At 34.7% G+C, this 27650-nt stretch overlaps 1 protein-coding gene across 1 annotated transcript in view; it reads right to left on the bottom strand.

The window, feature by feature from the left end:
• Nucleotides 1–284: 284 nt before the first annotated feature.
• Nucleotides 285–27650, bottom strand: part of LOC129746515 (tyramine receptor 1) — a 29318-nt gene continuing 1952 nt past the window's right edge. Inside the window, exon 2 of the mRNA XM_055740191.1 lies at nucleotides 285–5056. Within this exon, the coding sequence (XP_055596166.1) occupies nucleotides 3204–4802 (1599 nt within the window). The 5' untranslated portion in view covers nucleotides 4803–5056 and the 3' untranslated portion in view covers nucleotides 285–3203. The remainder of the gene's footprint in view (nucleotides 5057–27650) is intronic.

Genomic DNA, 27650 nt, shown 5'->3' with positions numbered 1-27650 from the left:
CGAAAAAAAAAACACGTGCGATACCAATAAACCATCGCCTACTTCACACACATATGATAACTGTTGGCATCTACGAGCAAAAATAGAATTGATGCTCGAATATCTATTTAGTAAATGAGTCGATGATAAATAAGTACCTTTTGATGATTTCCAAATTGAAATTCTTTATGTTGCTCAGGTGATACGATATTGGCGATGAAAAATTCTTTCGGATCAGTAAACCCAAAGTAAAAATACTTACATTTTCATAACAAAACTTTTTTTATTGCAATTTTCTTGTGCCATTTTTTTATTTTGATTTACGCGCTTTCGATTTGAAATTCAAATTTACACATAGGTTTGTAGTACTATATTTACACTTACAAACGTTTTCCGTTTTCCTTTTCCAATAGTAAATTTTACATCTTCTTGTTGGCGATTTTTGCAACTTTAAACTAACTTTCCGCATCGTCATGCATGGGTTAAAAAAAAATCTAACCAAAACATGTTGATTTTGTTTTGTTTTACACGGAGGTCATCTCACAGTTTTGTCCTTCGAATGTAGCTTAAAACAAACTGTACTTTTAAATGCTACGATTTCATTTCTCATAAATGTTTAACAGTGATATTTTTTTTCTATACACATCTTCAAGCGATTTATAATCCTCAAATAGTGTAACTAGTTTTTTTTTGTCTACATTTCAACTGCTATTCCATTGGCCCTTTTGTTGCTGAGCTTTATGCAATGTACTTCTTCGAATAGTTTTTTTTAAATATTTTATCATCGAGTTTATTGAAAGTATTCTTTCAGCACCTTTTTCCCTTGTTGGTTGAGCAAAAGTCTACCAGTCAACCCAGAGGTCGACCTGGACTCGGGCTCATTTTTGAGAGAAGAGAGATTTTTTTATGTTTATTTTTCATATATAATTTTCTTTAAATGACTTTGTCCATCTACAAGTCAAACGACATTCACTAGCGAACAGGTACAATTTGTGAATGGAACCAAAAACGTGCCTGAAAGCAACATGAGTTCTTAGCGATGATTGGCTCTAGGATTTGATACAGCTGATTTCTTTTTTAATTAATTCTATAACAGTTTGTCTAGAAATTTTAGGGTTAAAGAGTTTTTGTTCTTCTTCATAGTTTTGATGTGAGTCTGTGATGTGTTTGATTATTTCGGTTGAAAGATTAAATCTCACATGACGAAAGATAGACGAGCATCTGATTTTGTTTATTTATATCCGTTTAATTCACATCTGTTTTTGGTAGACTTTTCTTGGCTGTCAAAGTTAAGTCGATTTCCATAATTCACCGTTTTCAAAGTTTTCCAACAATTTCTTTTGGGCTCGTAAGAAATTTTTGGAAAGCAATGATAGTTCAGTTTACAATTACTTTCTTTCATATGGCTCTCAACTCAGGCTTTTCTCTTTTCGTTTTGAAGATAAATTAAGAAGAAACCATAATCCCGGCTGCAAACCGGAAAAAGAACTTCGAATGATTGTTATAAATGCCAATCCCCCAAAGTCTATCTCAGAGGTATGAATATTTGATGTCGTTATTCGAACTCTTTGTGGACGATGAAGAAAATGTTCGTCTAGAGTAGGGTTTATCGTCGGTTCACCATAAATTTTTCTCTTCAATATGATGCTTTTGAATTTCAAAGAGACTATTTCTAGAGAATCATTGCAAATCAATGAACTTTATGGAAATTTCCCAATAATGGTCGTTTACAAATCGGCTAAAAAATAGGGTCTGGTCCAAACTCTCGCGTTAGATAAACACAGAAACTTTAAAATATTTTAAAATTATTGTGAATTTATGAAGTACCTACATGCTAATTGCATTGTTTTTTTTTATCAAAAACCAAGAAGATCCCAACAAATTACAATACGCGGAACAGACAAATTACACTTTCTCATTCATCATTGGCAACAGTACCTACAAGCTCAGGGGATCATAAAAAACGGTAAAGTTGACTGGTTGTAACGATGTGATGTGGTTTTCCTTTGTTTTATTGTTGTACCCTAAGCAGCGGATATCGTAGCTTGTTGACTGTCAGGAAGTGCTTCTGATCCGGAAATGAAACGTTGCTTGCTTGCTTGTTCGTCTGGCTACAACGAACTTCGGACCAAGCCAAACTTCTGCTGGTGGTTGTCAGGAGGTCATATTAAAAACACCGAAGGATGAAGAGCAGAGTACATAACATTATGGGGGCTTTGGTAAAACTATTGTACGAACTCTTCTAGCCTGCCTTGTTTGTAAATAGAAAATCCAGCAATTTGTTTTTTTCTCAATGGTGGAAAACAAAACGATGCCTTCTTCAAAGTCTTATTTCCGTAAACAATTAAGCTGTCTCCCATTCCTGGAAAACATCCATTATTGTACTGAACATAATTTTCCCCTCGGCTAGAAAGTAAAGCTGGGCCTCGAAAAAATCTCTTCGGTAGGAAAGTTTTACGGATCTCATTGGCATTCATAGTGTCGACAGAGGACACCTTTTTGCGAAACGGGTCACAGTTGGCCATGACACGCGTCAATGGCAGCTGGCAGCACCACACTGCTAATGTAACCTAAGCTGCTGTTGGCTGACATTAGGCAGGCACATGGCTCTATAGCTGTTTTGTTTTTATTTTTCTTTATCGTCGTTGTTGAGCCACACACTGCCTACTTTGCATGTTTCGGATCCTAGAAAAAAAAAAACAGCCAACTGTGATCCGGAAGCGTATTTTACTGCCGAAGGATTTACTATTCCGTTTGCGGAGAGGAGAAGAGATGGACTAGATGGATCTGGATTTTTTTTTGACAAGCATATTTAGCATTTGTTTGAATAAAATTTAAAATCCTGACTTTGTCCATGATATCTATTTTGAACAATTTTGCAATTTGAAGTTTGAAAATTTTAACTCATTATAACAATCTATTCTGCGTTCGTGTGGTTACAATTCAGATTGAAATGGTGAGAAAACACCAACCTAAACCAACCGTTATGACCAACCATTAATAACATCATAATCTTCATTCTGGCCTGTTTGATAATAGACAAAAGAGCTTAACAACCATTTGGGTGGTTCCTCGAAAGTTCCAGGTAAAGGCCGCACTAATGCAGCACATCGGTCATGGTTTGATTTATTGATTGTCTCCCATACCAACTGCCAGCCTGCCTACTGAGATTGCCTTTTTGGGGGATGTTTTGAAATTCGGTGCCTACTGTGTGGCCGTCCTACCTACTGTTTGATTCCGAGTAATCGCTTGAATGCTCGTCTATAGTCCAAATTGAATATAGTGTAAATAATAGGATTGAGAGCCGAGTTAATGTATCCGAGCCATGTGATAAAATTAATCAACTTGTTCGTTGGACAGCAAGTTGGACAGAACGGCAGGATGACGTACATGAGGAAGAAGGGCAGCCAGCAAACCACAAATACTCCCATGATGATGCCGAGAGTGCGAGCCGCCCTTCGTTCCTTCGATAGGGAAATCTTCTGTTTTTCCTCGATAAACTGATTAATGCCACCGGTTTTGCGGAAGGATTGTTTCATGCGACCTTTGGACGCTGAGCTAGCGGATGAGCCGCCTGTTTTTTGTTGCTTCTTATCGTCAGTTCCAGCTCCGTTGGTCGGATGGAGCGCCTTGTCGTTGTCGTCCTCCGCCGAGCCAATGGCAGCTGTCCCGTTGGGACCTACTACGTTGGCCGAATTAATATCACAGTTTGCTTTGGCGCTGTTGAACGAGTTTTCCGGACATTCCGTAACGGAATCTTCATCGCGGAGTGCAAGGCGGAGTTGGTTTTCCGCCGCCTGCTTAGCTCGTTTGGCAGCTTCTTTTGCTTCCTTTTTCTCCTTGGCATTCTTTTTTCGTTTCCGCTGCGAACGGTGCTCGGTGCTACTACTACTGGTACTGTTGGGATGTTCGTTGTGGTTAGTTTCGCTACTAATTGATTCCCGGTCCGGAATCGGTTGGACCGGGGCCGGTTCTTTTTCACCTGTAACTCCGATACTCCTACTAGCTAGTGTGTTAATTTTCGACGCCTGAGCCCTTTCACGGAGCCTTCGACGTGTAGCAATGTAGATTTCGATGTAGACAATTGTCATAATGACTAGTGGGATGAAAAATGACCCAAGCGATGAGTAGATGACATAGCCTTGATTGCTTGTTAATTGACATGGAAACTCGCTCGAGAATTCTTCCGGCCAATCGTTCCAGCCGATCAACGGGGGCGAACTGATCAACAGCGATAGTACCCATACACCAGCAATCAGTGCTAGCACTCGCTCTAGGGTGCGCTTCTGAGCATAATTAATTGGATCGGTAATGGCCCAGTACCTATCTAATGCTATTGCACATAGATTTAGAATCGAAGCTGTACAGCAGAGCACATCTGATGTGAGCCACATTTTGCATACATGGATGCCAAACTCCCAACGGCCCAGTATCGAATAGGCTACATTGAATGGTAGCACTAGGATAGCCACAGTCAGATCAGCCACAGCAAGGGATACGATGAAGAAGTTCTGAACTATCCTCAATGGTTTGTAGGTGAAAACACTCAGTATCACGAGGATGTTGCCAACTATGGTAATGATGATGATAAGCGTTAGGATTAGGGCCGTAGCAATTGCCTCCCACTGTGGGACTGCTAGGTCGATGCCGAGCATGCTGGGATACCAGGTCTCCTCCTGCCGAGGACATCCTCCATCCGTTCCGTCTCCTCCTGTCCCTCCCCCTCCTCCTCCTCCATCGTCCAGCGGCGTACTCGTTCCGTTTGCATTGTCTGTCGAATTTGTAATGTTGCTTACTACCGGTATCACTAGCACTATTGCCATCCTCTCACCATTATTCGTTCACTCGTATGCACGTTTGCGAAAAATGGCCCACTCAATAAATTCGTCTAGTTGGCCGTGTGAATGAAGTTTTGCCAGCTTGGCAGTAGCCTGTGCGTGCGTGAGTGTGTGTATGGTAAACGTGTTGTTTGTTCCCTCCCTGGAAGCTGGATGCCGATTATTTGCGGTGTCGTTTAGGGTTGGTGGCGAATTTGTCTGCTGCTATTGTTCCAATCGGCCGCCGAGATGATGAACCTCTGGAATGACAGAAACATTCGAAAGGAAATTTATTACTCGGGGATGTTCGTTACTGATTTGCCTCCACACGGAGGCAATATCGATTGTCTAATGCCCTACTGAATTTTGTAAATGTCAACATCGTTTGATAAACGTGACATTCCATCGTTCCGTTGGGGATGGCTTTTACTATCCTTTTTAGGAAATTGGTAGTTATTATTTATAAATAGATAAATGAATATTATTGTTCAAACCCTTTTTGGTTTTTTCATTTGTTATCGTTAATAAGAAAAATAAATTTTGTTAAAAAATCATAAATTTTTATCATGATAATAGGAACAGTTTGTCCGTAAGTTGGCAGATGTGATCCCATGATGAAGTTGTGTCAATAAACTAAACAAAAAGCATTTAGTTTTTTCAACAGAACACATCTAAACTTTTTTGTGTTATTAATGATGCAACAGGATATGCCCGACACCATTCCTATGGTTTTATTGTAGCCCACGCTGTGAAGTTGTTCATTTGTTTTTGGCAAAGCTCTTGGAAAGCTTGCTTTTTTATATGAGCAGTAACATAAAAAATATTGTTAATGAAAATGATACTTCTTTTGTTTTGGATTATGAACTACATTTTTTTGTGATAAATAATATTATGTCGCACTTGTTTTCCTTAGCTTACCGATTTTTTTTCAATTTACAATTTTTCGCGAAATGCAGCCTTTCACTATCCAGCACGCTGAAAACCATCCCTAAAAGGGATGCTACAGCCGCCACAATTTGCTTGGGTAATTTTGAGCGAGAAACAAACTGGTCCCTATCTGAGAGGAGTAGGCAATGACTTTTGCTAATCGTTCGCGTTTTGGTTTCGGTCCGCGAAAATTTTACAAAATTACTAATTTTAGTACGTTAAACAATCGGAAATAAACTAGAAATGGCTTAAGGTGAAAGCTGGAAGGAAGGGCGGAAGTGCCTAGTGGAAGCTTTGAAAATTTAGAGGGAAATGGGTGTTATTTCATAACAAGAATTGCAAACTGGTAGCTGCAGAAACGGAGTGTTTACACATTGAATTTAAATGTTATTCTCGTGTCGAAGTCTGGGGTTGTTACGGTAAGAGCTCATTGTGACGATTGTCTGGGAGCGCTGTGTGAAAGTTTAGAAGTAATTTGGTTCCTCCAATTAATTGTTGAAAGCCTCGAACGAATAGGGAGAAATCGGTTCTGAGGTGTTTTATTTGGCCCGGGTATGCCAGGATTTTTGATCGACAATTTTGAATTTGCCAGGTTTGTTGATAAAATAGTCCAGATTGGCCCGGATACGTGCTGAAATACTTCTCGCAACTTCAGTCAAACTGTATAAGCCAATGCAAGATGTATGCTATGCTATTCAAAACAGAATGTGCTGCACTAAGAAGAGATATTAAAAAGTAATAAAATTTAACAAAGTAGGAGAATTGAAAATGAGAACAGAATTAAAGGGAAGAATATAAGAAATTTAGATCCTAATGAAAACTTGAAAATTTACATAAATCTACATTTCTCGTGACTTGATCAATATGTTTATACGGAAAAATTTCTGAGAACGCCAAAGTCAAAGTACTACGAAAAATAGTTAAGGGTTTGGGGAATGGGCACCAGACAGCAGAAGCATACTCAAGAACGGAAAGGACTATGCTTCAATGTAAGCTTTTCAAGCAGTACACATCTTTAAATTTCTTGGCTCAGCAAAACAAGAAACCAAGATTTCTAGAGGCTTTGTCAACAACATAGTTCGTGTGAGTCTTAAACTCAAGCCGTTTTGATCGAGAATAAAACCCAGATCACTGATTTGGTCAACCCGGTAGATTATTTCATCTCCGAGAATGTACTCAGCATAAAGAAGGTGCCGCTTACAAGAAAAAGATATAATCGAGCATTTACTGCGATTTAGTGGCAGGCAGTTGTTGAATGTTGACCATTGATGGTGTTATACAGTTTCAAATCATCTGCATAAGCGAGTTCTGGGCCATCGAGAGAGAATATCGTTAAAATAGATAACAAAAATTATTGGTCTTAAATGGCTTCCTTGCGGCACTCCAGAAGAGCTATGATAATAGAAGGAATATTGAACATTTTTTATTTTACTGTGATTATCGTGAATTAAAATTTTAAAAACCTTTTACCTTCCAAAAAGACTATAAATTGAAAAAGAGGACGTTTCCGATATTGGGAGTTACTAATCAACTGGGTTTGGAAATAAATTAACTCCATGTGTACTCATCAACTTTTTTGTATTAATACATAACAAAAGAAAAAAAATTTAGATGAAATTTAGAGATAGTAAATCAGAATTAAGTGAATATAAAGTAGGATTAAAAATCAACAGCACTTTAATGTTTACTGAAGAGTATGAAACATGTGTGCGTATGTTCCTGTAAAGTCAACACTTTTTCCTCTGAAAGCAATAGTGCAACTTATTTGAACTGGAGCCATCAGATAATTTGGGGTTACGAGACCTAGCTGAAACATTTGCCCGAACCTCATCTTCTTACTACTCACAATAATAGAGTTGTGAGTGAGCCAAAAGCAAACATAATCAACAGCTTGCGGCCATCTTCCTAGCGTTGGGGAAAATAATCGTATCGAAAAAGTTATTCTCTCATAATTGAAATTTACCAAAGCGTGACTAAAAGGGAACGATAGTAGATTCCCTACCTCTGTATTCGTGTCTCCTAATCTTCCAACTGAAACCACACCGGAACCACATTCTCCTAACAGATGATGATGTATCTCTATAAGCCCTGTTCGGGAAAAAGGATATGAGAGCGATATAAAAAGCAAAATGAAGGTAGAGAGCTAGATAGTAGGAAACAAAAAAAAAATACAGCTCTTTAAAAAGCCGAGCATCTCCTGATTGCTTTTTTATCTCAGTGATTTGTAGGTATTTCACTCGACGCGATTTTATTTCTCCCCCTTAGCACAACAACTTTGCTGTGCCTCTCTCTTGGGGGTTTGTGGTGGGAAATCCACTTGAAGACAGTTTTCTTTTTTTTTTTGCATTTAATTCAGCTTCAGGGAGTCGCATTTTATCTTTGCAAGGAAACTAGCTCCGCACAAGTGATCAATCTGATTGTAGCACTTCTCGCTCGAGGGAAGCGCAGCTGCAAATTTAAATATTTAATCGCTGTTTATAGAACGGAAGAATTTAGGCATAATAAACGATGAGTATCATACCGTCAGTTGAAAAAAAATTAATATGTTTTGAGAAAATAATACAGGAAATGAAAGATGAAATTGCATTAGTAATATAAGTATGTAAGAAAAATTAATAAGACAAATTGGAAGTAAAAAAGATTAAGAGATGACAGAAAGTAGAAAAGAAGTGAAAAGAAGGGACCATCGCTCGACGTTCCATTGTACTTGGTAAGATTTTTTTTCGCTATTATACCACGCTATTGGTCATTGATGCTAGTTGGACTGGTAATTGCAATACCATGTTCGTTTTATCGAGGAAATCGAAATTCATGATGGGGATACCAGCTTGGAAGAAAGAAATGATGGCCAAATGGTCCGAAGGTAGCCCATGAGAAGCAATCGAAACAATCGAAGGCGTCGTCGTTGCCCTTCCATTGCGGAACACACATCCATTTGGGTCTCATTGTGATTCGAGAATCGATTTTCCTGTTTCCGGTCAACAAGAAAAAACTAGGAATAATACTGACCATTTACAGATTTACTGTTAGTATCATTAAAATTAGAAATCCCAAGTAACCCTCAAAAATCACATTGGTTTTACAATTTTTTAAGCTCTTTATTTACGATAATACCCTTTTTGCAATTAACAGTATTAAACAACACCCTTTTAACAACCTATCTGCAGGACATCTACGCGCGTATTATAAATTCACCTAATAACAACAATACACTTCTCTGGTTTGCCTTTAAAAAACTTTGAAAACGATTCAATTATAATGCAATTGAGTTATCTTTTACTGATTACAAAATTATGATGAAATATCATCTTAAGCTAGTTTTTAAAAGTTATTGATTCTCATAGAAAATTTAAAAAGTCGAGCATAAGATACCCAAATTTTGACATTTTATGATGCCGTAAAAAATCATTCAGTATGACGAATTGGCTTAATGATATCATCTACAAATTTTATGATGTTTTTGTTATCCTATACCAACACTGTTGATGTAAAAACTTTTTTCGGACAATCAAGACTTTTTTTAGAACAAAAGAGATGCAACAACATGTTTAAAATCTCGATTCCTAACGCTGAAATATGATTGTTTTGCATCACGCATTTGTTAACACCAAAATTTCACGCATCCAAACATTTATTTTTATGATTTCAGCTACTAGAATTTTGAAGTACTATTTAAAACCCCTGAATGTATGCAGCAACCTTATGCTTATTCTTACAAAAGCATTTTTGACAGAATGTAAATAATGTAAACTTTAATTCGAACCAAACCAAAAATTACTGAAATTGGTGTTTTATGCGCAAATGCGCAAATATTTCAAAAACTATGAATTTTCGAACGTTTTCATTAGATTTTACATTTAAAACAAAGTTAGTTGCAAGTAACCTTTTTTCTAAGTAAGGTGAAAATCGCATGTTTTAAGAAATTTAAAATTAACTGGTGGAATCAATAATTTTTCGACTATTTACGTGAATTTGATGTTTCATCAACCTGGAAACTATTGATGCATACACAGTATGAATTTCGATATAATTGCGTTTATATTATTGATAACATTGATAATACTTAATTTTATCGGCCTTATTGGTGAAAAGTGATGTCCTTTTTAGAAAAAACATCTTAAGATAATGAAATTAAATAGACGGATAGGGAATTAGAAGAAATGAAAGATGGTGGAAATGAACGGGTAGAATTTATTAGAAGCATTGTCATCACATACCAAATTTTTGCTCGGCACGGGCTATTTTTGTTCGCTTGCACTGCAAGTTTCCGCTTGTGGGGCCTACTAATGTATGATGGTAGATGCAACTTTATCTGTATCTACCACTTCATAGTAGTTGGCCCGTGTCGAAAAAAAATTTGGTATTTGATGATAATGCTTCTAATAAATGCTACCCGCTCATTTTCATTATCTTTCATTCCTTCTGACTTTCTATCCGTCTATAAAATTTCATTATCTAAAGATGTTTTTTCGAAAAGAACATCACTTTTCACCGATAAAACCGATAAAATAAAGTAACAAACATCAATTACGGTGATTAATCCCTCCATAAAATTATTGATAAACTTATAGATATGAGGTTTCTATCAAAAGATTTAAAAATTTTTTTTTTTGAATGCTTATTCGAAAACATTTTAAACCCACAATTATTGAGCAAGCTTGAACAGATTTGGCCTTATTTTTTATTCTTTAAAAAATAACAGTGTCCTTTTTTTGACCCAGTAGGCTGTGACCGTCGATGACGGACGCGTTTGTTTTCGAAAAAAAAAACAATATCCAAACCTTTTGTGTTTCCAAGTTCAAACAGTGAATTTCTGACTGGAGTGTGATTATATAACAGAAGATTCATTAACGAAAATCAAATGGATATTTTGAAGATGTACGAGAGTGTAATTCAAGAATAAATCTGCTACAAATGGACTGCTTCAGTACCGATACCAAATGCTGGGTGAGATCCGTCCATTTTCTAAAATTCTTATGCAATAGAGTAAAAATTATGTCTATGTTGAATCGTTCAATCTTTTCAAACATTAACCGACAAAAATGATACATTTAAAAAAAGTTAACATGGTTTTTCAGCATAGTTCCTAAGTTAAAAATATAAAATAAATGGTCCAGATGGAAACGATTGAGAAAATAGTAATAAAATGTTTTGTTTTACCTATCAAAATAAGTTAAATATTGTATTGCTACGATTATTTAGCAAAAATGTGAAAAAATTCATTGCATTAAAAGTATTCTTCAAGAAAACTGAAAATCGATTCATTAGTTTTCAGCACTCAGTCAAAATAGTCAGTCAGCTGCAGAAGTCAATTAATTTTGAAGGGTAATTTAAAAAAAAAAGTTACGATTTCTAATCAATTTCAAACAAAGTAAATAAAGAGCAGTAACGACTAACGAACCTTTTTCCGTTCATCCGACACAACAGTCGCACGAAGTTTTATTCATATCAATGCTGGGGCAACACTGCAGCATAGTTGCCTATTCTATTATTTTGAAAGAGATTAGATGGCTCCTCTTTGTTTACCATAGTCTCGTTAGCTGGTTGAACCTGCCTGGTTCTAAAACCCGGCCCAAGCTGATGGTGAGAGCAACCCCTCCAGAAGGAAATCATTGCTTGAAAATGGGTCCCATGGTTCGTGGGAATAAAAAGAAAAGTTGTATGCTACGCTCTCTTTTCTTAGATGGGAGGGGCTCAAAATTTGTATTAGTCCAACTCATCTTAATATATTAGAAAAAAGATTAAATAGTACAAGATGATTTTAATTTGAAATTTTTTTCATTACATAGCAACTCTTTGTTCAACACGATATATTATTGTTAATGTGGATTCAACTTCTTTTAGTTGATTTTGTCTTAATCAATTTTTGAACAAGACCATAAAGAAGAATTTTCTCTATAAATAAGTTTTCATATGCCGTATTTTTTTTTACCCTGGTGGTCCACTAGTTCTGCACTAACTGCTGTCAAAGCGTTTTTTTTTTTATTGAAGATGACAGCAGTTAGTGCACAACTGGTTGGCCACCAAATGAAAAACAATTACGCTAATAGATGGAATTTTCAGTGTTGCATTTTCCGAGAAATTTTAAATCGTTTAATATTATTGTAAAAACAAAAAGAAAGACAAACTTTTTATAGATTGAATTTTCAGTGTAGCATTTTCCGAGAAATTTTAAATCGTTTTATATTATTGCGTAAACAAAAAGAAAGACGAACCGTAATAAAATGATACAGTTTACAGTTTTTTTTTTCAACTAATTACGACGATAGTCACCCATTGGTGGATCGTTCTGTGATACGATGAAAAACGTTCGGGGAAATTCTTTATTGCTGATGCTTTCTACGCGTTTGACTAGACAGACACTGCCCGGACAATCACCCATATCGCGCCACTGGTCATTCACAAAGCGGGAAGCTGTTGTTGGTGCTGCGAGGGCGTGAACAAACATCTATCAAGAATTTCATTTTGATTCGGCCTTCATTTGTTGTATTTTTTTCCTTTTCGAGGCCAAAGTGCTTCTGGAAATTTTTTCTCACCCATCATCAGGGGATCTCCTAAAGGTTTTTCCGCTAATTTATTTAATGAATTTTTTTTATGTTTCCAAACAGTCGGAGGAGCGCGAATATTTGCGCGCTTTCAGTCGAGTGGGTGAGATGCTTGGAAACAATTCACCATAGATAATGCCTCTGATGATAGATAAAAATGTAGTTATGAGTTTGTTTAGTCACAACCCTATAAAGTTATAATTTATTATACTGGACTGCCATGGAGAACGCTCGACTGGCAGATGCTCAGATTTGAAATTTTAAAGCGAGTTGAAAGTACATCTCCAAAATTTTCTGCCACTAATTTAATTGGTAATTCAAATGATAGACACTTTCCCAGTGAACGATGTTCTGTAGTACGAAGAATGAGTGCAACTCACTTGATTCGTGAATGACGTGACTCATTAAAAATTTGCTGCCCGTTGCTCGTGGTAGAGACAAGAATTATTAAATCATTGTTTCGGCACGCTCTTAATTGCATTTCTAAACAACTTTATGAAACATGGGCAAAAAACAGCAGCATTTATGCCACTATGGACGAAGATAACGAAGGGCAACCATCAGTGGAAAGTTGAACACGTTTATTTTACACCACTCACAGCCAGGGTCGAAGTTTCTCGTGGGGTTATACATGAGGTGAAAATTGCTTCCACGCTAGCCAGCTTCCTATAAGTTCCCTTTTTCCCGAGCGATTATTTTGTGTCTTACGAAATGGGTACCATCTTCTGGATCGGAAATTCCCGGCCACGCCGGAAGGGCACAATAAACATCTTCGGGCGAAATGGGCCAGATGAATCTTCCTGGAACGACCACGTCGTCGTCCTAAGCGATGCCGTTCGTTGTCGGCGGAAGTCATGCCTCAGTACCTAGTGTAGCGTGCCGGTTGTTCGTTCATGAATAGCAAATTTATTCCGAAGAAATGCTGCAGCCAACCGTGGGTCTTCGGTTTTTAAAGCGTGAACATTTCGAAACTTTCGATGGTACAACTTTCTGAGCATGGCGACGACACACATATGTAGGTACATCGGTAAACATTGGTTTATGTGCCCGGCCGTGTAATTGTTTGTCAATTATGGTCTTGTTTGAGCCTGACAAACCTCAACATCATGACGCCCACCATGCGAGAAGTTTTTGTAGCCGGCCACCAAATTATAATCCAGTGGACGTGGTGGAACTGTCTAGAGAAGGTTTCAGGCATATTCAAACAATTGGGGGAGTATTTTGGCTGGTGAACTTCCGCTGGTCCTTCCTAGTGTCGGCAGAAATATTATGATGGCGGATCGATTATTATGAGATTGGTTCTCGGGAAAAAATGCTTTAGGCTTCTGATAAAGATCGCTTAATCGTACTTTTTTTCGATATCAGTCAGATCACACACAATACAAAAAAATGCCACATTTTTTTATCGAGCATTTTATAAACCCACTCATTTTCTTCGCTTAGCAACTTTGAAGTAGTATGCCATGACCAATGAGGTTTTTAGATGTTGATTATTTTAACTAAAGAGACTATAGTAAAGAAAGAGGTGCCATCGGATCCCTTTCAAAATAATACAATCAGCAACCATGCTGCAGTGTTGCCCCAGGATTGCCATTAATAAAACTTCTTGTGACTGATGTTTCGGATGAACGGACAAAGTTGATCAAACTGGCCCAATTCAAAAATTTGCAGCTTGACATGTCTTTCGCTCGATTGGAACGACACTGACAGAAAATAAAAAATTCCAATCGTGACATTTCGTCTCTTTGTTTACTATAGGCTCGTTACTTTAAACGTTCTCGGGGATGATCGAAGCAACCCTGTGTTGTGACAAGACGTAAAAAAAAATTTGCCTTTCGGAAAATTGTGTGAAGTTGGTCAAAGACTTGAAGAATCTATCAAATCCCTGGCAAAATTAGTTGATGCAACAAAGATCATGAAATTGGTAAAGCGGTTGAAGCGATTTACCCTACCCAAAATTTTGGTGTTAATGAACAACGCAAAGTTCCTGTTTAACCTTCGAAGAATGCACTCAGTTGCCGGTAATGCAACAATCCGTTTGCAGAAAAGTTGTCCCAGCAGCTTCTAAATGCTCAATTACACCAAGCTCGCAGCAGAATTTATTTCCCGGAATACCCTAGACTGGACACTTGAGATTAGGGAGAAGCATCAGATTTGTGAAATTTGCCATTCGAAAAGGTTTACAGCTAAGTACCCACTAATTTTTTTTATTGCATATTCTCAAGAATGATTTAGCTGCTCACGAGAAAAATGCATTAGATGCAAATGAATGAGAAGTTTTGTTTAACTTCTGTAATTTTTGTAGTTTTTATGATAAACTTCCGTAATCTTATAGACCTGGAATTTTACAAAAAATGGGAGCCTATGAAAACTGAGCATGAATAACGATGAATACAACGTATTCAAAATACTAACAACGAGGCTCAATTGTGGTAATGCTTAAAAATAAAAACAAAAATTTTTCGGGCAGTACATTTGTGGCAAAATAGAGGTTATTTATAGTGTTTTCGTTTATTGCCAGTGGCAACCTAGTTTTCCACGAGTTTTCTCTAACTTCTGTTATTGTGTTCGTTTATTGATTAATAGTGTTTTCGTTTATTGGCAGTGGCAACCTAGTTACCCACGAGTTTTGCCCTAGCTGCTGTTATTGTGTTCGTTTATTAATTCAGAAATCCACTAGTTTTGCCCGAAATTTGAACCTCAAGCAGGCGGTTGCACCCCGAAAAAGTTGTCAGTGTTGGGGGTAAACATAAGTGTGAGTATAGCAACCATATATTTGCATCGTCCCGGGTAACGATTCTGTTTGTTTATTCAGAAAAAGTTTCGCCCCGCGCCAGTGGAGAAAAACGAAAACGGCATTAGAATACTTGCTATAACTTTTCAAAAATTGTGCAATTACCTTATTCTCTTTTAATAAAATAATTGGATATTGGGATTAATCATAGATTTCAAAATATTGCTTTTGATACTCAAACAAAATTATTCAGTTTGCAGTCAATCAAATCAACATCGAACGAGAATCGAGCCGTGGAGTTCTAGGAAACAATCAGCGTAAGTGAAATACGAATTCAGAAGAACTGAATTGCCAACGAAAACTAACTTGAGCAAAACAATTTCTAGAATCAATTCACTTCTGCTAATTTCCGGTGAAATTTTGGTCCCGTATTTAGATGAAATCAATAGTTGTACTGAGCTCAAGAGTCAAGAATCATACTAGCTTCACTTAGTTTGTGAGAATTTCACAGAACAGAATGGGCATGGTTTGGTCTACCCGAGCAGACTTTTATGGCAAAATTAAACCTAATTTTGCTATCATGCCTTGAAAGTAAAATTTGGTATCATTTTGCCCGAATAAAGGTGGTACAATGCCAAAATTTGGGTCTCAATTTTCATATGAGGATACCATAATCATGCCAACTGTAGGTTTCACTGAAACCTTATTGATACCTCATTTTACTACCGTTTCAAAATGAATTTTGAGAGCAAAGCGATACCATTTTTTGATGTCGAATGAAGTCAAAATTTGGCATCGTTTTGCTTTCAAAATTACATGAAAAATGCTGGCTAAACGAGGTATCATAATACTTTCAGAGATACGAAAATTTAGCAGAACTGTGCTATTCGCATTAAGAAAATTAACGCCAAACATTGACATTGAATAACCTTTATTCGGGCTAAATTTTACCTAATTTCGCTAAGAAGGCATGATAGCAAAACATGATAATTTGCTCAAGATATGCAAGAATAATATATTTTTTTAAATTCTATCCACTCGCACTTCAAAATACAAATCTGTGTTACAATGTGTCAAAATACAAATCTGTGAGTGTGTTACAATGAGCGACCTACGCATTTCGTCTTATCAAATACAATTCCACTAAAAAACATCGCAATGTGTTTGAACATCGGCTGCATTTATGGTTGCATAAACTAAGGCGATTTTCACACCGTTTCATCATCTAAAAATGATGGAATATACATAAAAGGTTCCAACATACCATGTTCATAATATCACGATGAGTTCTGCAACTGATTGTCGAGGAATTCACAGTGCCGTCTACCGTACTTCTTGACGCCAGTTTAACGTGAGATATGAATATTAATTATGCCATTGTTGATTTAGCTAAATGACAAATGATACTTTTTTCTTAATTGAATCGTTTTTTTTAATAATGAAGGCTAAATAATGAAATATATGTGGATACAAATAAAGTCGTACTTATCAAAACTGCGAATATTAATCACATTAAAATCCATTTTAGTATATGAACATATTGAGGTCAATATGCATTAAAATGAAATATAAATTTTCGGTCATTTCAGACTCCCCCCTCCCCACGTAATACATATCAAAAAACCCTCCCCTCTCTTTCCTAAACGCGATTCGTAATGTTTGAATGGTTTCATATGAATTTACAAACTTGTCATTTTATTTTATTTAGAGCTGTTTTAACGCGGATCAATTTGAGATAACCTTCCTCTCTCTATTCCATCCAACTAAACGCCTTAATGTATTATAAAATTTAAATGTTTGTATAAAGAGCATAATCTAAAACCATATGCTTTCCATTTTCTTTAATCCGTTATTCTCATGTTTGTGTTAAATTAGAAACACGTAATCAATTAAACGTAGATTTTAATGTTAGAAATATAATTCAATTTTCCCTTAAAATAAAAAGCAAGCAAAGCATGATAGCATAATTCGGTATTTCCCTCAGAAAGCTATAATATTCCGGAAAAAATCAATATTAAAAGCGCCTTTGAATATGCAACTGCAAATGAAGCCGAATATTCATGTACACTTCCGTGTTTAAATATCGCCTGCACTTATGCAATTTCAACAGAGAATATTCATAGTATTTTCATTTTTATGGCATGATTCATATGGGGTTGAATCAGCCAGGAAGATATGAATTCAAATAAAAAAAAACCCTCGTAACAAATTAAACTTCCGGAAACAAAAGGTGGACATCAAAGATATTTTGGCATAGTTGGATAAGAATAAGACCAATACACATGAAATTACATAATGCCTTATTTAAATTCAGGAGACTGGTTAAAAATCAATCGAAGGTTTCTTATTAAAAATAGAATCTTATATCAATAAGCGCCAGTGTACAAGCAAGGCACAAACTGATAAGGACTAAATTTATTTTATTCCAAGATGTTTAAATTTTCTCAACAAGGGCGTTTTGAATTTAGCTTCTTTTTCGATATTGATTTAAGTAGAAGGCGAAAGCGCCAAAATTGAGGTTTTCGAAAGTACTATTTTAATCAGCTAAATACACGATTTACTTAGATTTGGCGCATTCGCCCTTTTCAAAAATCAATATCGTTTTTTTTACTTTGTCTAAAATTGAATAGATTTAAAGTAAAATCTTTAGCACAGTTATATCTGTTCAAAATATCTCTTATCATTAAGCCCTACATCAAAAGCCCTTATGCAACAGATGTGTTGCGTCTCGCTCATACGAAACACCAAAACCTGTCTGAAAGGTCCAAATAGTGTATGGAGAATGGATTGGACAAAACTTTTCCTGCATCGAGAATCAAAAGCTACAAGTTCACCCCGCAGCTAAGTATTTTAACATATTTTTCTTACGATTTTGCTCCAATAACAGCTGTTTTGTAGTTAAAAAGACACATCTGAATTTTTCGGCATGGGAAAGTGAATCATAATATACCTTGCCAGCTCTTTACTCATTCGGTGAGGTCATGTCTCACATTCACGTATAATCTAACCGCTTCTTCTTTTCCACTTGATACCTTCATTCTAGTTTATTGAATAAATACAGTAGTTCTCAAACTCAAAATGACAATTTTTAAAGTTTGTATTTTATGTATCGTACTTTTAATTTTGTTATTTTAATTTAATTTAAGTTCGATATCGAGAATATTTCAAGGGTTTTTTTTTCTATTCCAATTTAACTAAATACACTTGCTTGATGGATGCAACATACAGAAGTTATATGTAAAGGTAAAAGGTATATATGTGTTTTTAATGTAAGCTGGATTTCAAAGATGATTAAAATCGCTTTTAAATACTAACCGCAACCTAACCCGGAAAATGTTTAAAAACTTCTTAACTTTGTTTTAGAAACTCTGACACACCCATTAGTATCGGAAAGTGCCGAACCGGTCGGCGGTCGCCCCTCGCCCCTCAATGAGCTCAGCAAAATGAAATATCGTTGTGTAGAAAGAGATAGAAAATTTTCATTCATATGACGTGGCTATGCATGGCAGTTCAATTTTTTATAGAACCGTACGAAACATTTCACTTAGAAATATTTCAACGATATAGATTTTTTTCCATGCAATATTGCGTACAAGTCAACGTACAAAAACAGATTATATTTAAGATGACAGTTGATTTCTAGAAAAAAAAACATTCCAAATCATCATGTCGTATTTAATACGTCAATATAAAAATCAAATAACAATAACGTTTCGCTGTAGTAGCATGGTTGATTTTAATGGTTTTAAAGTTTCAACGAAAATTAAATGATTCCGGATTTCACTTAATTTTTCACTGTCACTAAAGGATGAAAGAGTCAGCATATAATACCAACTGGGAAGCTATCTTTTTCGGAAGGTGCCACGAAATGTATAAAAGATAGTTATTTCAAAGTTATGGTATGATCAAACCACACATCATATTTTGCTATGCTATCAAATGTATTCATTTTCTCCTCTGATCTTTCATTTAACAATTTTTTTATATTAAAAATAAAAAAAAACTAAAAAAATTAACAGGAACTACCACAGGTATAAATACTTTAATGGCTGCAGATAACCTCTTTCCCTTGTAATGCCCGACGCTAAACAGGCATACTGAATCTTTTTATTATTGTTAATTGAATATTCCATTTCAGCAGCCCACCAGAAAGACAATGTCTGCGGATCGTGTAATGTTGTATTGTTTTAATATTATTAATAAAAACAAAACAATAAATAAAAAAAAAACAAATTTTATCAAACCTTTCATATTAGGTTTCAACTGATCATTTTTTTTTTCTTACCCAATTTATTATTTATAAATGTGTTAATTTTAGCATCAAATGAACTTTACTTCACATGTTCAAGGTCGTGAAAATTAATCGCCCAGCGAGTTAAATATATTACATTACATAATTTAAATATCATTTTGTACTAATAAGATAAATCTTTTGAAATTCCAGCATCGGGAGAGCAGTATGTCAATCTTTTTTTTTCATACAAAGTATTTTTCATACTGAGATCATAATTTTAAATAATTTTTCTTGTATTATTTTCTTTTACATTATAGCAAACCAACACATTTTTATTGAAAATATACAAACAGTCCAGCATGTTAGAAACCTATATTTGCTTTTGTGTAAAAATATTTTATGTTTATGTTATAACATATCACCATATGTTTAAATGTAAATCCAAGATATCAGTTTTTACCGTGTAAATCATCGAATTCTTCAGTGCAGAAATTTCTTATATTTAACTATAGTTTTATTTGATTCATCAGATGAATTTTTTATATGTTCAACTTCTTTTATTTGTTGATATTCATTGTCTTTCAGAAACAGAAGGACCACATCATTTTAACTAGTTTTCAATTTACTCGTCGTAATTTTTTACATGGTAACATATTATTTCATATAATATTTTCTTATTTGATCTCTTATAATATTATTTAATATTTATTCATATGAGGCCTTTAGAACCCCTAAGGGGTATAGTGACAAAATGGTCGATTTTTAGTTAATGATGCCAGACGATTCTTCATGTTTCAAAATGGAATTATTTTGGATTAGCGATAGAATTAGTTAAAACGTAGCGGTGTTGCAATGTTGAAGCATTTTATGAATCGAACGTTGTATTGTATACAACGACTTATACATTCACAACAGCTTTCTAAACATAAGGTGGATCTTGTTAGGGTTAAGAAGCGGTGGTAAGACGATGTTTTAACGTGTTTTTTTTTGGCCAATACGAATATGAATGAGCGTCTTTGTTATTGTGTGAAAAAAAAAAAATCAATACTTTCATTACATTCAATGTATATCATCAATTTGTTTAAGGCATTTTTCATATTTTATAAATAACGAATGAAATCACAAGGCCATTGAGTATAATTGCATAATTTAATTTTTGAATATATTTTGTGAATTTTTTTTGAAAAAGTTATAGCTTAAACTTAAGTTTTAAATTACAATAAAATTAAGATATTCAGTATCGAATCAAATTTAAATTTCATCTTTTCCATAAAAAACAATTTAATTCACCTCACATCAATGCCAATTTTTTTCTAGATAAAAATTTAAAGAGTTGTAGAGAAACATTATTTTAATGATTATTTTAGCAGCTGAATTCCGAACTTGGATAACCTATTAAATTTTTTTAATTGTTTCTTAAATATTCTACAAATTTACAGTTCGTGTCTCACTATCTATCAGATTTATATCAAACATTCAAGTTCTATACCAAAGAATAGTCCCATTACAAAAGCCCAGTATGTAAAATACTAATATATACATATTTTGCACTTATTAAGTATTTTACGATTTACTCATCCATCATTATCATCAACAACGCCGTTCAAAGACATTATTATAGTTTCATAACGATTTAGGTTTTTCAGATGGACACCACTAGGCACAACAGAAAGCATAATTTAGTACGCCCTCTACGATTTTACATTTAAAAAAGGAAAAATACGAACAATCTGTACATATAATATTTCTAATTATTCAATTCTGCAAAAGTGTTATAATTAATATAAATGATTTTCATCTTTCAGATATTCCAACCGGTATTCAGTTTTCAACATTTATTATTTTGATTATCATTAAAACCATAACATTCATATTCATCATAAATAATATATATATATATATTCATTATTGAACTAAACCCTATACTAAATACACGTTGATCTTTTGTTGGATGTGTTAGGGTGCTAAATTTATATAATTAGGAAATTATATTTTTTTAGTAGCTGAACATATCAACAATAAAAGATCAAAAGTCTAATCATAATTACATGACCCATTTGGTCATGCGGCTATGATTGGGCGGGGCTTATTGATAAGGAAAGTTACCTCGGAATGTGCAGCTAGGTCTCTGTCATTCTGAAATGGGTTTCTGGAATTTCAATAGAGCTAACACCACCAGCACCCGCAATTGAACAGTTTCAATCAGATTGATTGATATTGACTCTTTTGCATAACATACCTGCCAGCTCAGGGGGTCGTTGGTTGGATCACACACACACACACACACACACACACATCAAAAGCCCTTATGCAACAAGTTGAAGGCGACAGTCTCGAGTTAAACAAAAACAAAGTTGCAGATATCAATATAGCGTAAAGCGGACTAAAATATAATGTTTCATTAATTTAATCTGATAGTTTTAAACATTTAGTTCAAAAAACGACCAATTTTAACCGATTTGGTACTCGATTTTTTACATTTTGCAAAAATCGATACCGCTTTTCTTTTTTCCTCAATTTTTTGAAATATTCATATGTTTCAAAAAACGGAGTACATATAAAAGTGAAAAGTTGCTTACCTGTAGTACAAATGCATATGTACATATTACGTATCTGCATCCGAATGTCGCTCAGCAAGGTAGTGCGACTTCCGGGAAAGGGCACGGGTATTTGGATCTCTCGAGTTTACATCCAGCGAAATTTGGTTTCGTTCAAACTCTATACGATGTTTTCCTGATGAAATAGCAGTTCCTTTGAAATTGTCTGCTAGATATTACGTAGGTTGGAGACACGGAAGAGGCCTTCACTTTTTCCAGCAGCTCAGGATTCCTTAAGTTATACAGCGGAACTAAGATCCAAAGGACTTCCGATGGCTTGAAACAGGAATCAACCGATGTAATGTAAACAGCAGCGGAGGCGGTTTAGTTTCCCAGAAGGTTTTTGCAGTTTATGGGCCAAAAACTTACGCGAGCTTAAAAAACGCAAACTGACTTTATTATTGTTTTGTTTGATTCTTTTCTACACGCTCATATATTTTCAGGCATTGATGGCTTATTTTATAATTCAATCATAAAATGAGTGAACAATTCTCATCGTTTGGATTTTGAAGTTATAATGGACATCAAAATGGAGCCTTGATAAACGAATAATGCATGATAACCTACTTTAAAAAAAATATACATAATTGAGTATGAGAGTTCTCCAACCGCTGTAAAGGTTACAGTTTTGGGAATAAATTATAAATTGAAAAACCACGGAATAATTTTAAGAAGAAAAAGCAAAGCTTCCATCCAGTACGAGTGAGGTGCGAGTTTGGATGTTCGAAAAAAACTAATTCATTACAATAATAATAAAAAAAAAACATTAAAAAAAAATAAACTGGAACAAACTTAATGAACTCTTACATGCAACAGAATAGTATTTTATCAACATCATCTGATGTGTGAAACGAGTGAAAATTCGAATAATTTATAGAATTTTCAATAGAATAAGTATAATTGTTTCTGAAAAATCGAGAGGGAGACGATACCATCGTAACATACAACACTTTTCAATTTTCAAGTTCAGGAAAATTATTGGTTTCTTCATCTCTTCTAAATTATAAAAACTTATTCGCAATATGATCTAGGGACATCATGAGGATATCATAAAAAAATGTATGTATGACCAGAGGTGCAAATGAACGTTCAGCGCAAACGTCGTCGAGAAAAAGTCGCAAGCTGATTATTTCTTGAAAAGGTTAAGATCAGCTACGACGCCTAACTTGTGGTTGAAAAAAATGAACGCATCGCAACGACGCTGTGGCACGATTGGTTCAAATGACTGCATCTCTTAAGTTCATTCCGATGCTTTGCGAACAGTTCGCCTACTGATTTTAAGGCGACGTCAACCGAAGGATCCGTTCGTTTGAATTTATCGGGGATAAGTACAAACGACCTTATCGAGATAGGGTCGTTTGAACATTCAATTGAATGTTCACTTTTGAACGTTCAATTGTATGTTCGTCTGATGCGTTCGGCAGCCTAAGGCAAGACGCCGAGCCGTGTTAGGATGGGATGGATTATCGATATGGTGCATTGCTTGCGTGTGGTGTTCGGACGTCGCTCGACGATTGAGGGTGTCGGGTGTCTTGTAGCGCGCGGATGACTAGGTAAAGAGAATGAGGCGCAGTTACAGTTTACTTTAAAAGTCCAATTTTACTGAATAAAATGCAAACCGCCCAACTACGGTTGGGCTTGTAAGAGATTGTTTATTCTTTTTCAATCCAATTTGCGGATATTGGCTGTTTGCTTTAGTTCTGAACCTTAAACTAAAGCAAACCATCATTATCCGCGAAATTTAATTTCAGGTTCAGTATGCATGAAAATCTGTTTTCAGATTTCAGATTCCCATTTCAGATTCAGATTTCAGATTCAAATTTCAGATTCAGATTTCAGATTCAGATTTCAGATTCAGATTTCAGATTCAGATTTCAGATTCAGATTTCAGATTCAGATTTCAGATTCAGATTTCAGATTCAGATTCAGATTTCAGATTCAGATTTCAGATTCAGATTTCAGATTCAGATTTCAGATTCAGATTTCAGATTCAGATTTCAGATTCAGATTTCAGATTCAGATTTCAGATTCAGATTTCAGATTCAGATTTCAGATTCAGATTTCAGATTCAGATTTCAGATTCAGATTTCAGATTCAGATTTCAGATTCAGATTTCAGATTCAGATGTCAGATTCAGATTTCAGATTCAGATTTCAGATTCAGATTTCAGATTCAGATTTCAGGTTCAGATTTCAGATTCAGATTTCAGATTCAGATTTCAGATTCAGATTTCAGATTCAGATTTCAGATTCAGATTTCAGATTCAGATTTCAGATTCAGATTTCAGATTCAGATTTCAGATTCAGATTTCAGATTCAGATTTCAGATTCAGATTTCAGATTCAGATTTCAGATTCAGATTTCAGATTCAGATTTCAGATTCAGATGTCAGATTCAGATGTCAGATTCAGATTTCAGATTCAGATTTCAGATTCAGATTTCAGATTCAGATTTCAGATTCAGATTTCAGATTCAGATTTCAGATTCAGATTTCAGATTCAGATTTCAGATTCAGATTTCAGATTCAGATTTCAGATTCAGATTTCAGATTCAGATTTCAGATTCAGATTTCAGATTCAGATTTCAGATTCAGATTTCAGATTCAGATTTCAGATTCAGATTTCAGATTCAGATTTCAGATTCAGATTTCAGATTGGAAATGGCCTTCCGCTCATTATGAGTTGATGTTTAACAGTACATTTACGACTAGCGCTTCAACGTTAACCCAATCATCTCATACTTATACACATTGAGCTTAAATATATTGAGTCCCAAATTCGTGGCGTACACAATATGATTAAGAATAATATTAATACAATATTAATATTAATGAAAAATATGATAATATTTTGTTCACAAGAACTATCAGTAAATGCAATGAAATGATTAACTGTTGGTAGTATATTTCAAACATGATTTACTTTTCAAATGCCAATTAAATTCCTTTTTATTCCGTCCCGATGGAATGAACACTTCGTACAGGAAATGACGTTTGGGTTGGTGGCAAAGGGGTCTGCACTTATACCCCTTCGGCTCCAAACAAAAAGTAATTTTCAGTAAGCAGGACCTCAAATATGAATCTGAAATCTAAACCCAAAATCTTAACCTTATTTCTAAAACTGAATACTTAATATGAAACCTGAATCCGATATCTGAATCAGGATCTGAAATTTGAAATCTAAATCAAAATATGATTCTGAAATATGAATGTAAAATCTCAATCTGAAATCTGAATCTGAAATCTGAACCTGAAATCTGAATCTGAAATCTGAATCTGAAATCTGAATCTGAAATCTAAATCTGAAATCTAATTCTGAAATCTGAATCTGAAATCTGAATCTGAAATCTGAATCTGAAATCTGAATCTGAAATCTGAATCTGAAATCTGAATCTGAAATCTGAATCTGAAATCTGAATCTGAAATCTGAATCTGAAATCTGAATCTGAAATCTGAATCTGAAATCTGAACCTGAAATCTGAATCTGAAATCTGAATCTGAAATCTGAATCTGAAATCTGAATCTGAAATCTGAATCTGAAATCTGAATCTGAAATCTGAATCTGAAATCTGAATCTGAAATCTGAATCTGAAATCTGAATCTGAAATCTGAATCTGAAATCTGAATCTGAAATCTGAATCTGAAATCTGAATCTGAAATCTGAATCTGAAATCTGAATCTGAAATCTGAATCTGAAATCTGAATCTGAAATCTGAATCTGAAATCTGAATCTGAAATCTGAATCTGAAATCTGAACCTGAAATCTGAATCTGAAATCTGAATCTGAAATCTGAATCTGAAATCTGAATCTGAAATCTGAATCTGAAATCTGAATCTGAAATCTGAATCTGAAATCTGAATCTGAAATCTGAATCTGAAATCTGAATCTGAAATCTGAATCTGGAATCTGAAATCGGAAATCTGAATCTGAAATCTGAATCTGAAATCTGAATCTCAAATCTGAAATCTGAATCTGAAATCTGAATCTGAAATCTAAATCTGAAATCTAATTCTGAAATCTGAATCTGAAATCTGAATCTGAATCTGAAATCTGAATCTGAAATCTGAATCTGAAATCTGAATCTGAAATCTGAATCTGAAATCTGAATCTGAAATCTGAATCTGAAATCTGAATCTGAAATCTGAATCTGAAATCTGAACCTGAAATATGAATCTGAAATCTGAATCTGAAATCTGAATCTGAAATCTGAATCTGAAATCTGAATCTGAAATCTGAATCTGAAATCTGAATCTGAAATCTGAATCTGAAATCTGAATCTGAAATCTGAATCTGAAATCTGAATCTGAAATCTGAATCTGAAATCTGAATCTGAAATCTGAATCTGAAATCTGAATCTGAAATCTGAATCTGAAATCTGAATCTGAAATCTGAATCTGAAATCTGAATCTGAAATCTGAATCTGAAATCTGAATCTGAAATCTGAATCTGAAATCTGAATCTGAAATCTGAATCTGAAATCTGAATCTGAAATCTGAATCTGAAATCTGAACCTGAAATCTGAATCTGAAATCTGAATCTGAAATCTGAATCTGAAATCTGAATCTGAAATCTGAATCTGAAATCTGAATCTGAAATCTGAATCTGAAATCTGAAATCTGAATCTGAAATCTGAATCTGAAATCTGAATCTGAAATCTGAATCTGAAATCTGAATCTGAAATCTGAATCTGAAATCTGAATCTGAAATCTGAATCTGAAATCTGAATCTGAAATCTGAATCTGAAATCTGAATCTGAAATCTGAATCTGAAATCTGAATCTGAAATCTGAATCTGAAATCTGAATCTGAAATCTGAATCTGAAATCTGAATCTGAAATCTGAATCTGAAATCTGAATCTGAAATCTGAATCTGAAATCTGAATCTGAAATCTGAATCTGAAATCTGAATCTGAAATCTGAATCTGAAATCTGAATCTGAAATCTGAATCTGAAATCTGAATCTGAAATCTGAACCTGAAATCTGAATCTGAAATCTGAATCTGAAATCTGAATCTGAAATCTGAATCTGAAATCTGAACCTGAAATCTGAATCTGAAATCTGAATCTGAAATCTGAATCTGAAATCTGAATCTGAAATCTGAATCTGAAATCTGAATCTGAAATCTGAATCTGAAATCTGAATCTGAAATCTGAATCTGAAATCTGAATCTGAAATCTGAATCTGAAATCTGAACCTGAAATCTGAATCTGAAATCTGAATCTGAAATCTGAATCTGAAATCTGAATCTGAAATCTGAATCTGAAATCTGAATCTGAAATCTGAATCTGAAATCTGAATCTGAAATCGGAATCTGAAATCTGAATCTGAAATCTGAATCTGACATCTGAATCTGACATCTGAATCTGAAATCTGAATCTGAAATCTGAATCTGAAATCTGAATCTGAAATCTGAATCTGAAATCTGAATCTGAAATCTGAATCTGAAATCTGAATCTGAAATCTGAATCTGAAATCTGAATCTGAAATCTGAATCTGAAATCTGAATCTGAAATCTGAATCTGAATCTGAAATCTGAATCTGAAATCTGAATCTGAAATCTGAATCTGAAATCTGAATCTGAAATCTGAATCTGAAATCTGAACCTGAAATCTGAATCTGAAATCTGAATCTGAAATCTGAATCTGAAATCTGAATCTGAAATCTGAATCTGAAATCTGAATCTGAAATCTGAATCCGAAATCTGAATCTGAAATCTGAATCTGAAATCTGAATCTGAAATCTGAATCTGAAATCTGAATCTGAAATCTGATCCTGAAATCTGAATCTGAAATCTGAATCTGAAATCTGAATCTGAAATC

Source organism: Uranotaenia lowii, chromosome 2 (genome assembly GCF_029784155.1).
Source record: "Uranotaenia lowii strain MFRU-FL chromosome 2, ASM2978415v1, whole genome shotgun sequence".
NCBI classification, from domain to species: Eukaryota; Metazoa; Arthropoda; class Insecta; order Diptera; family Culicidae; genus Uranotaenia; species Uranotaenia lowii.
The sequence above is the reverse complement of the archived record's forward strand: the minus strand, read 5'-3'. Positions and strand labels throughout refer to the sequence as shown.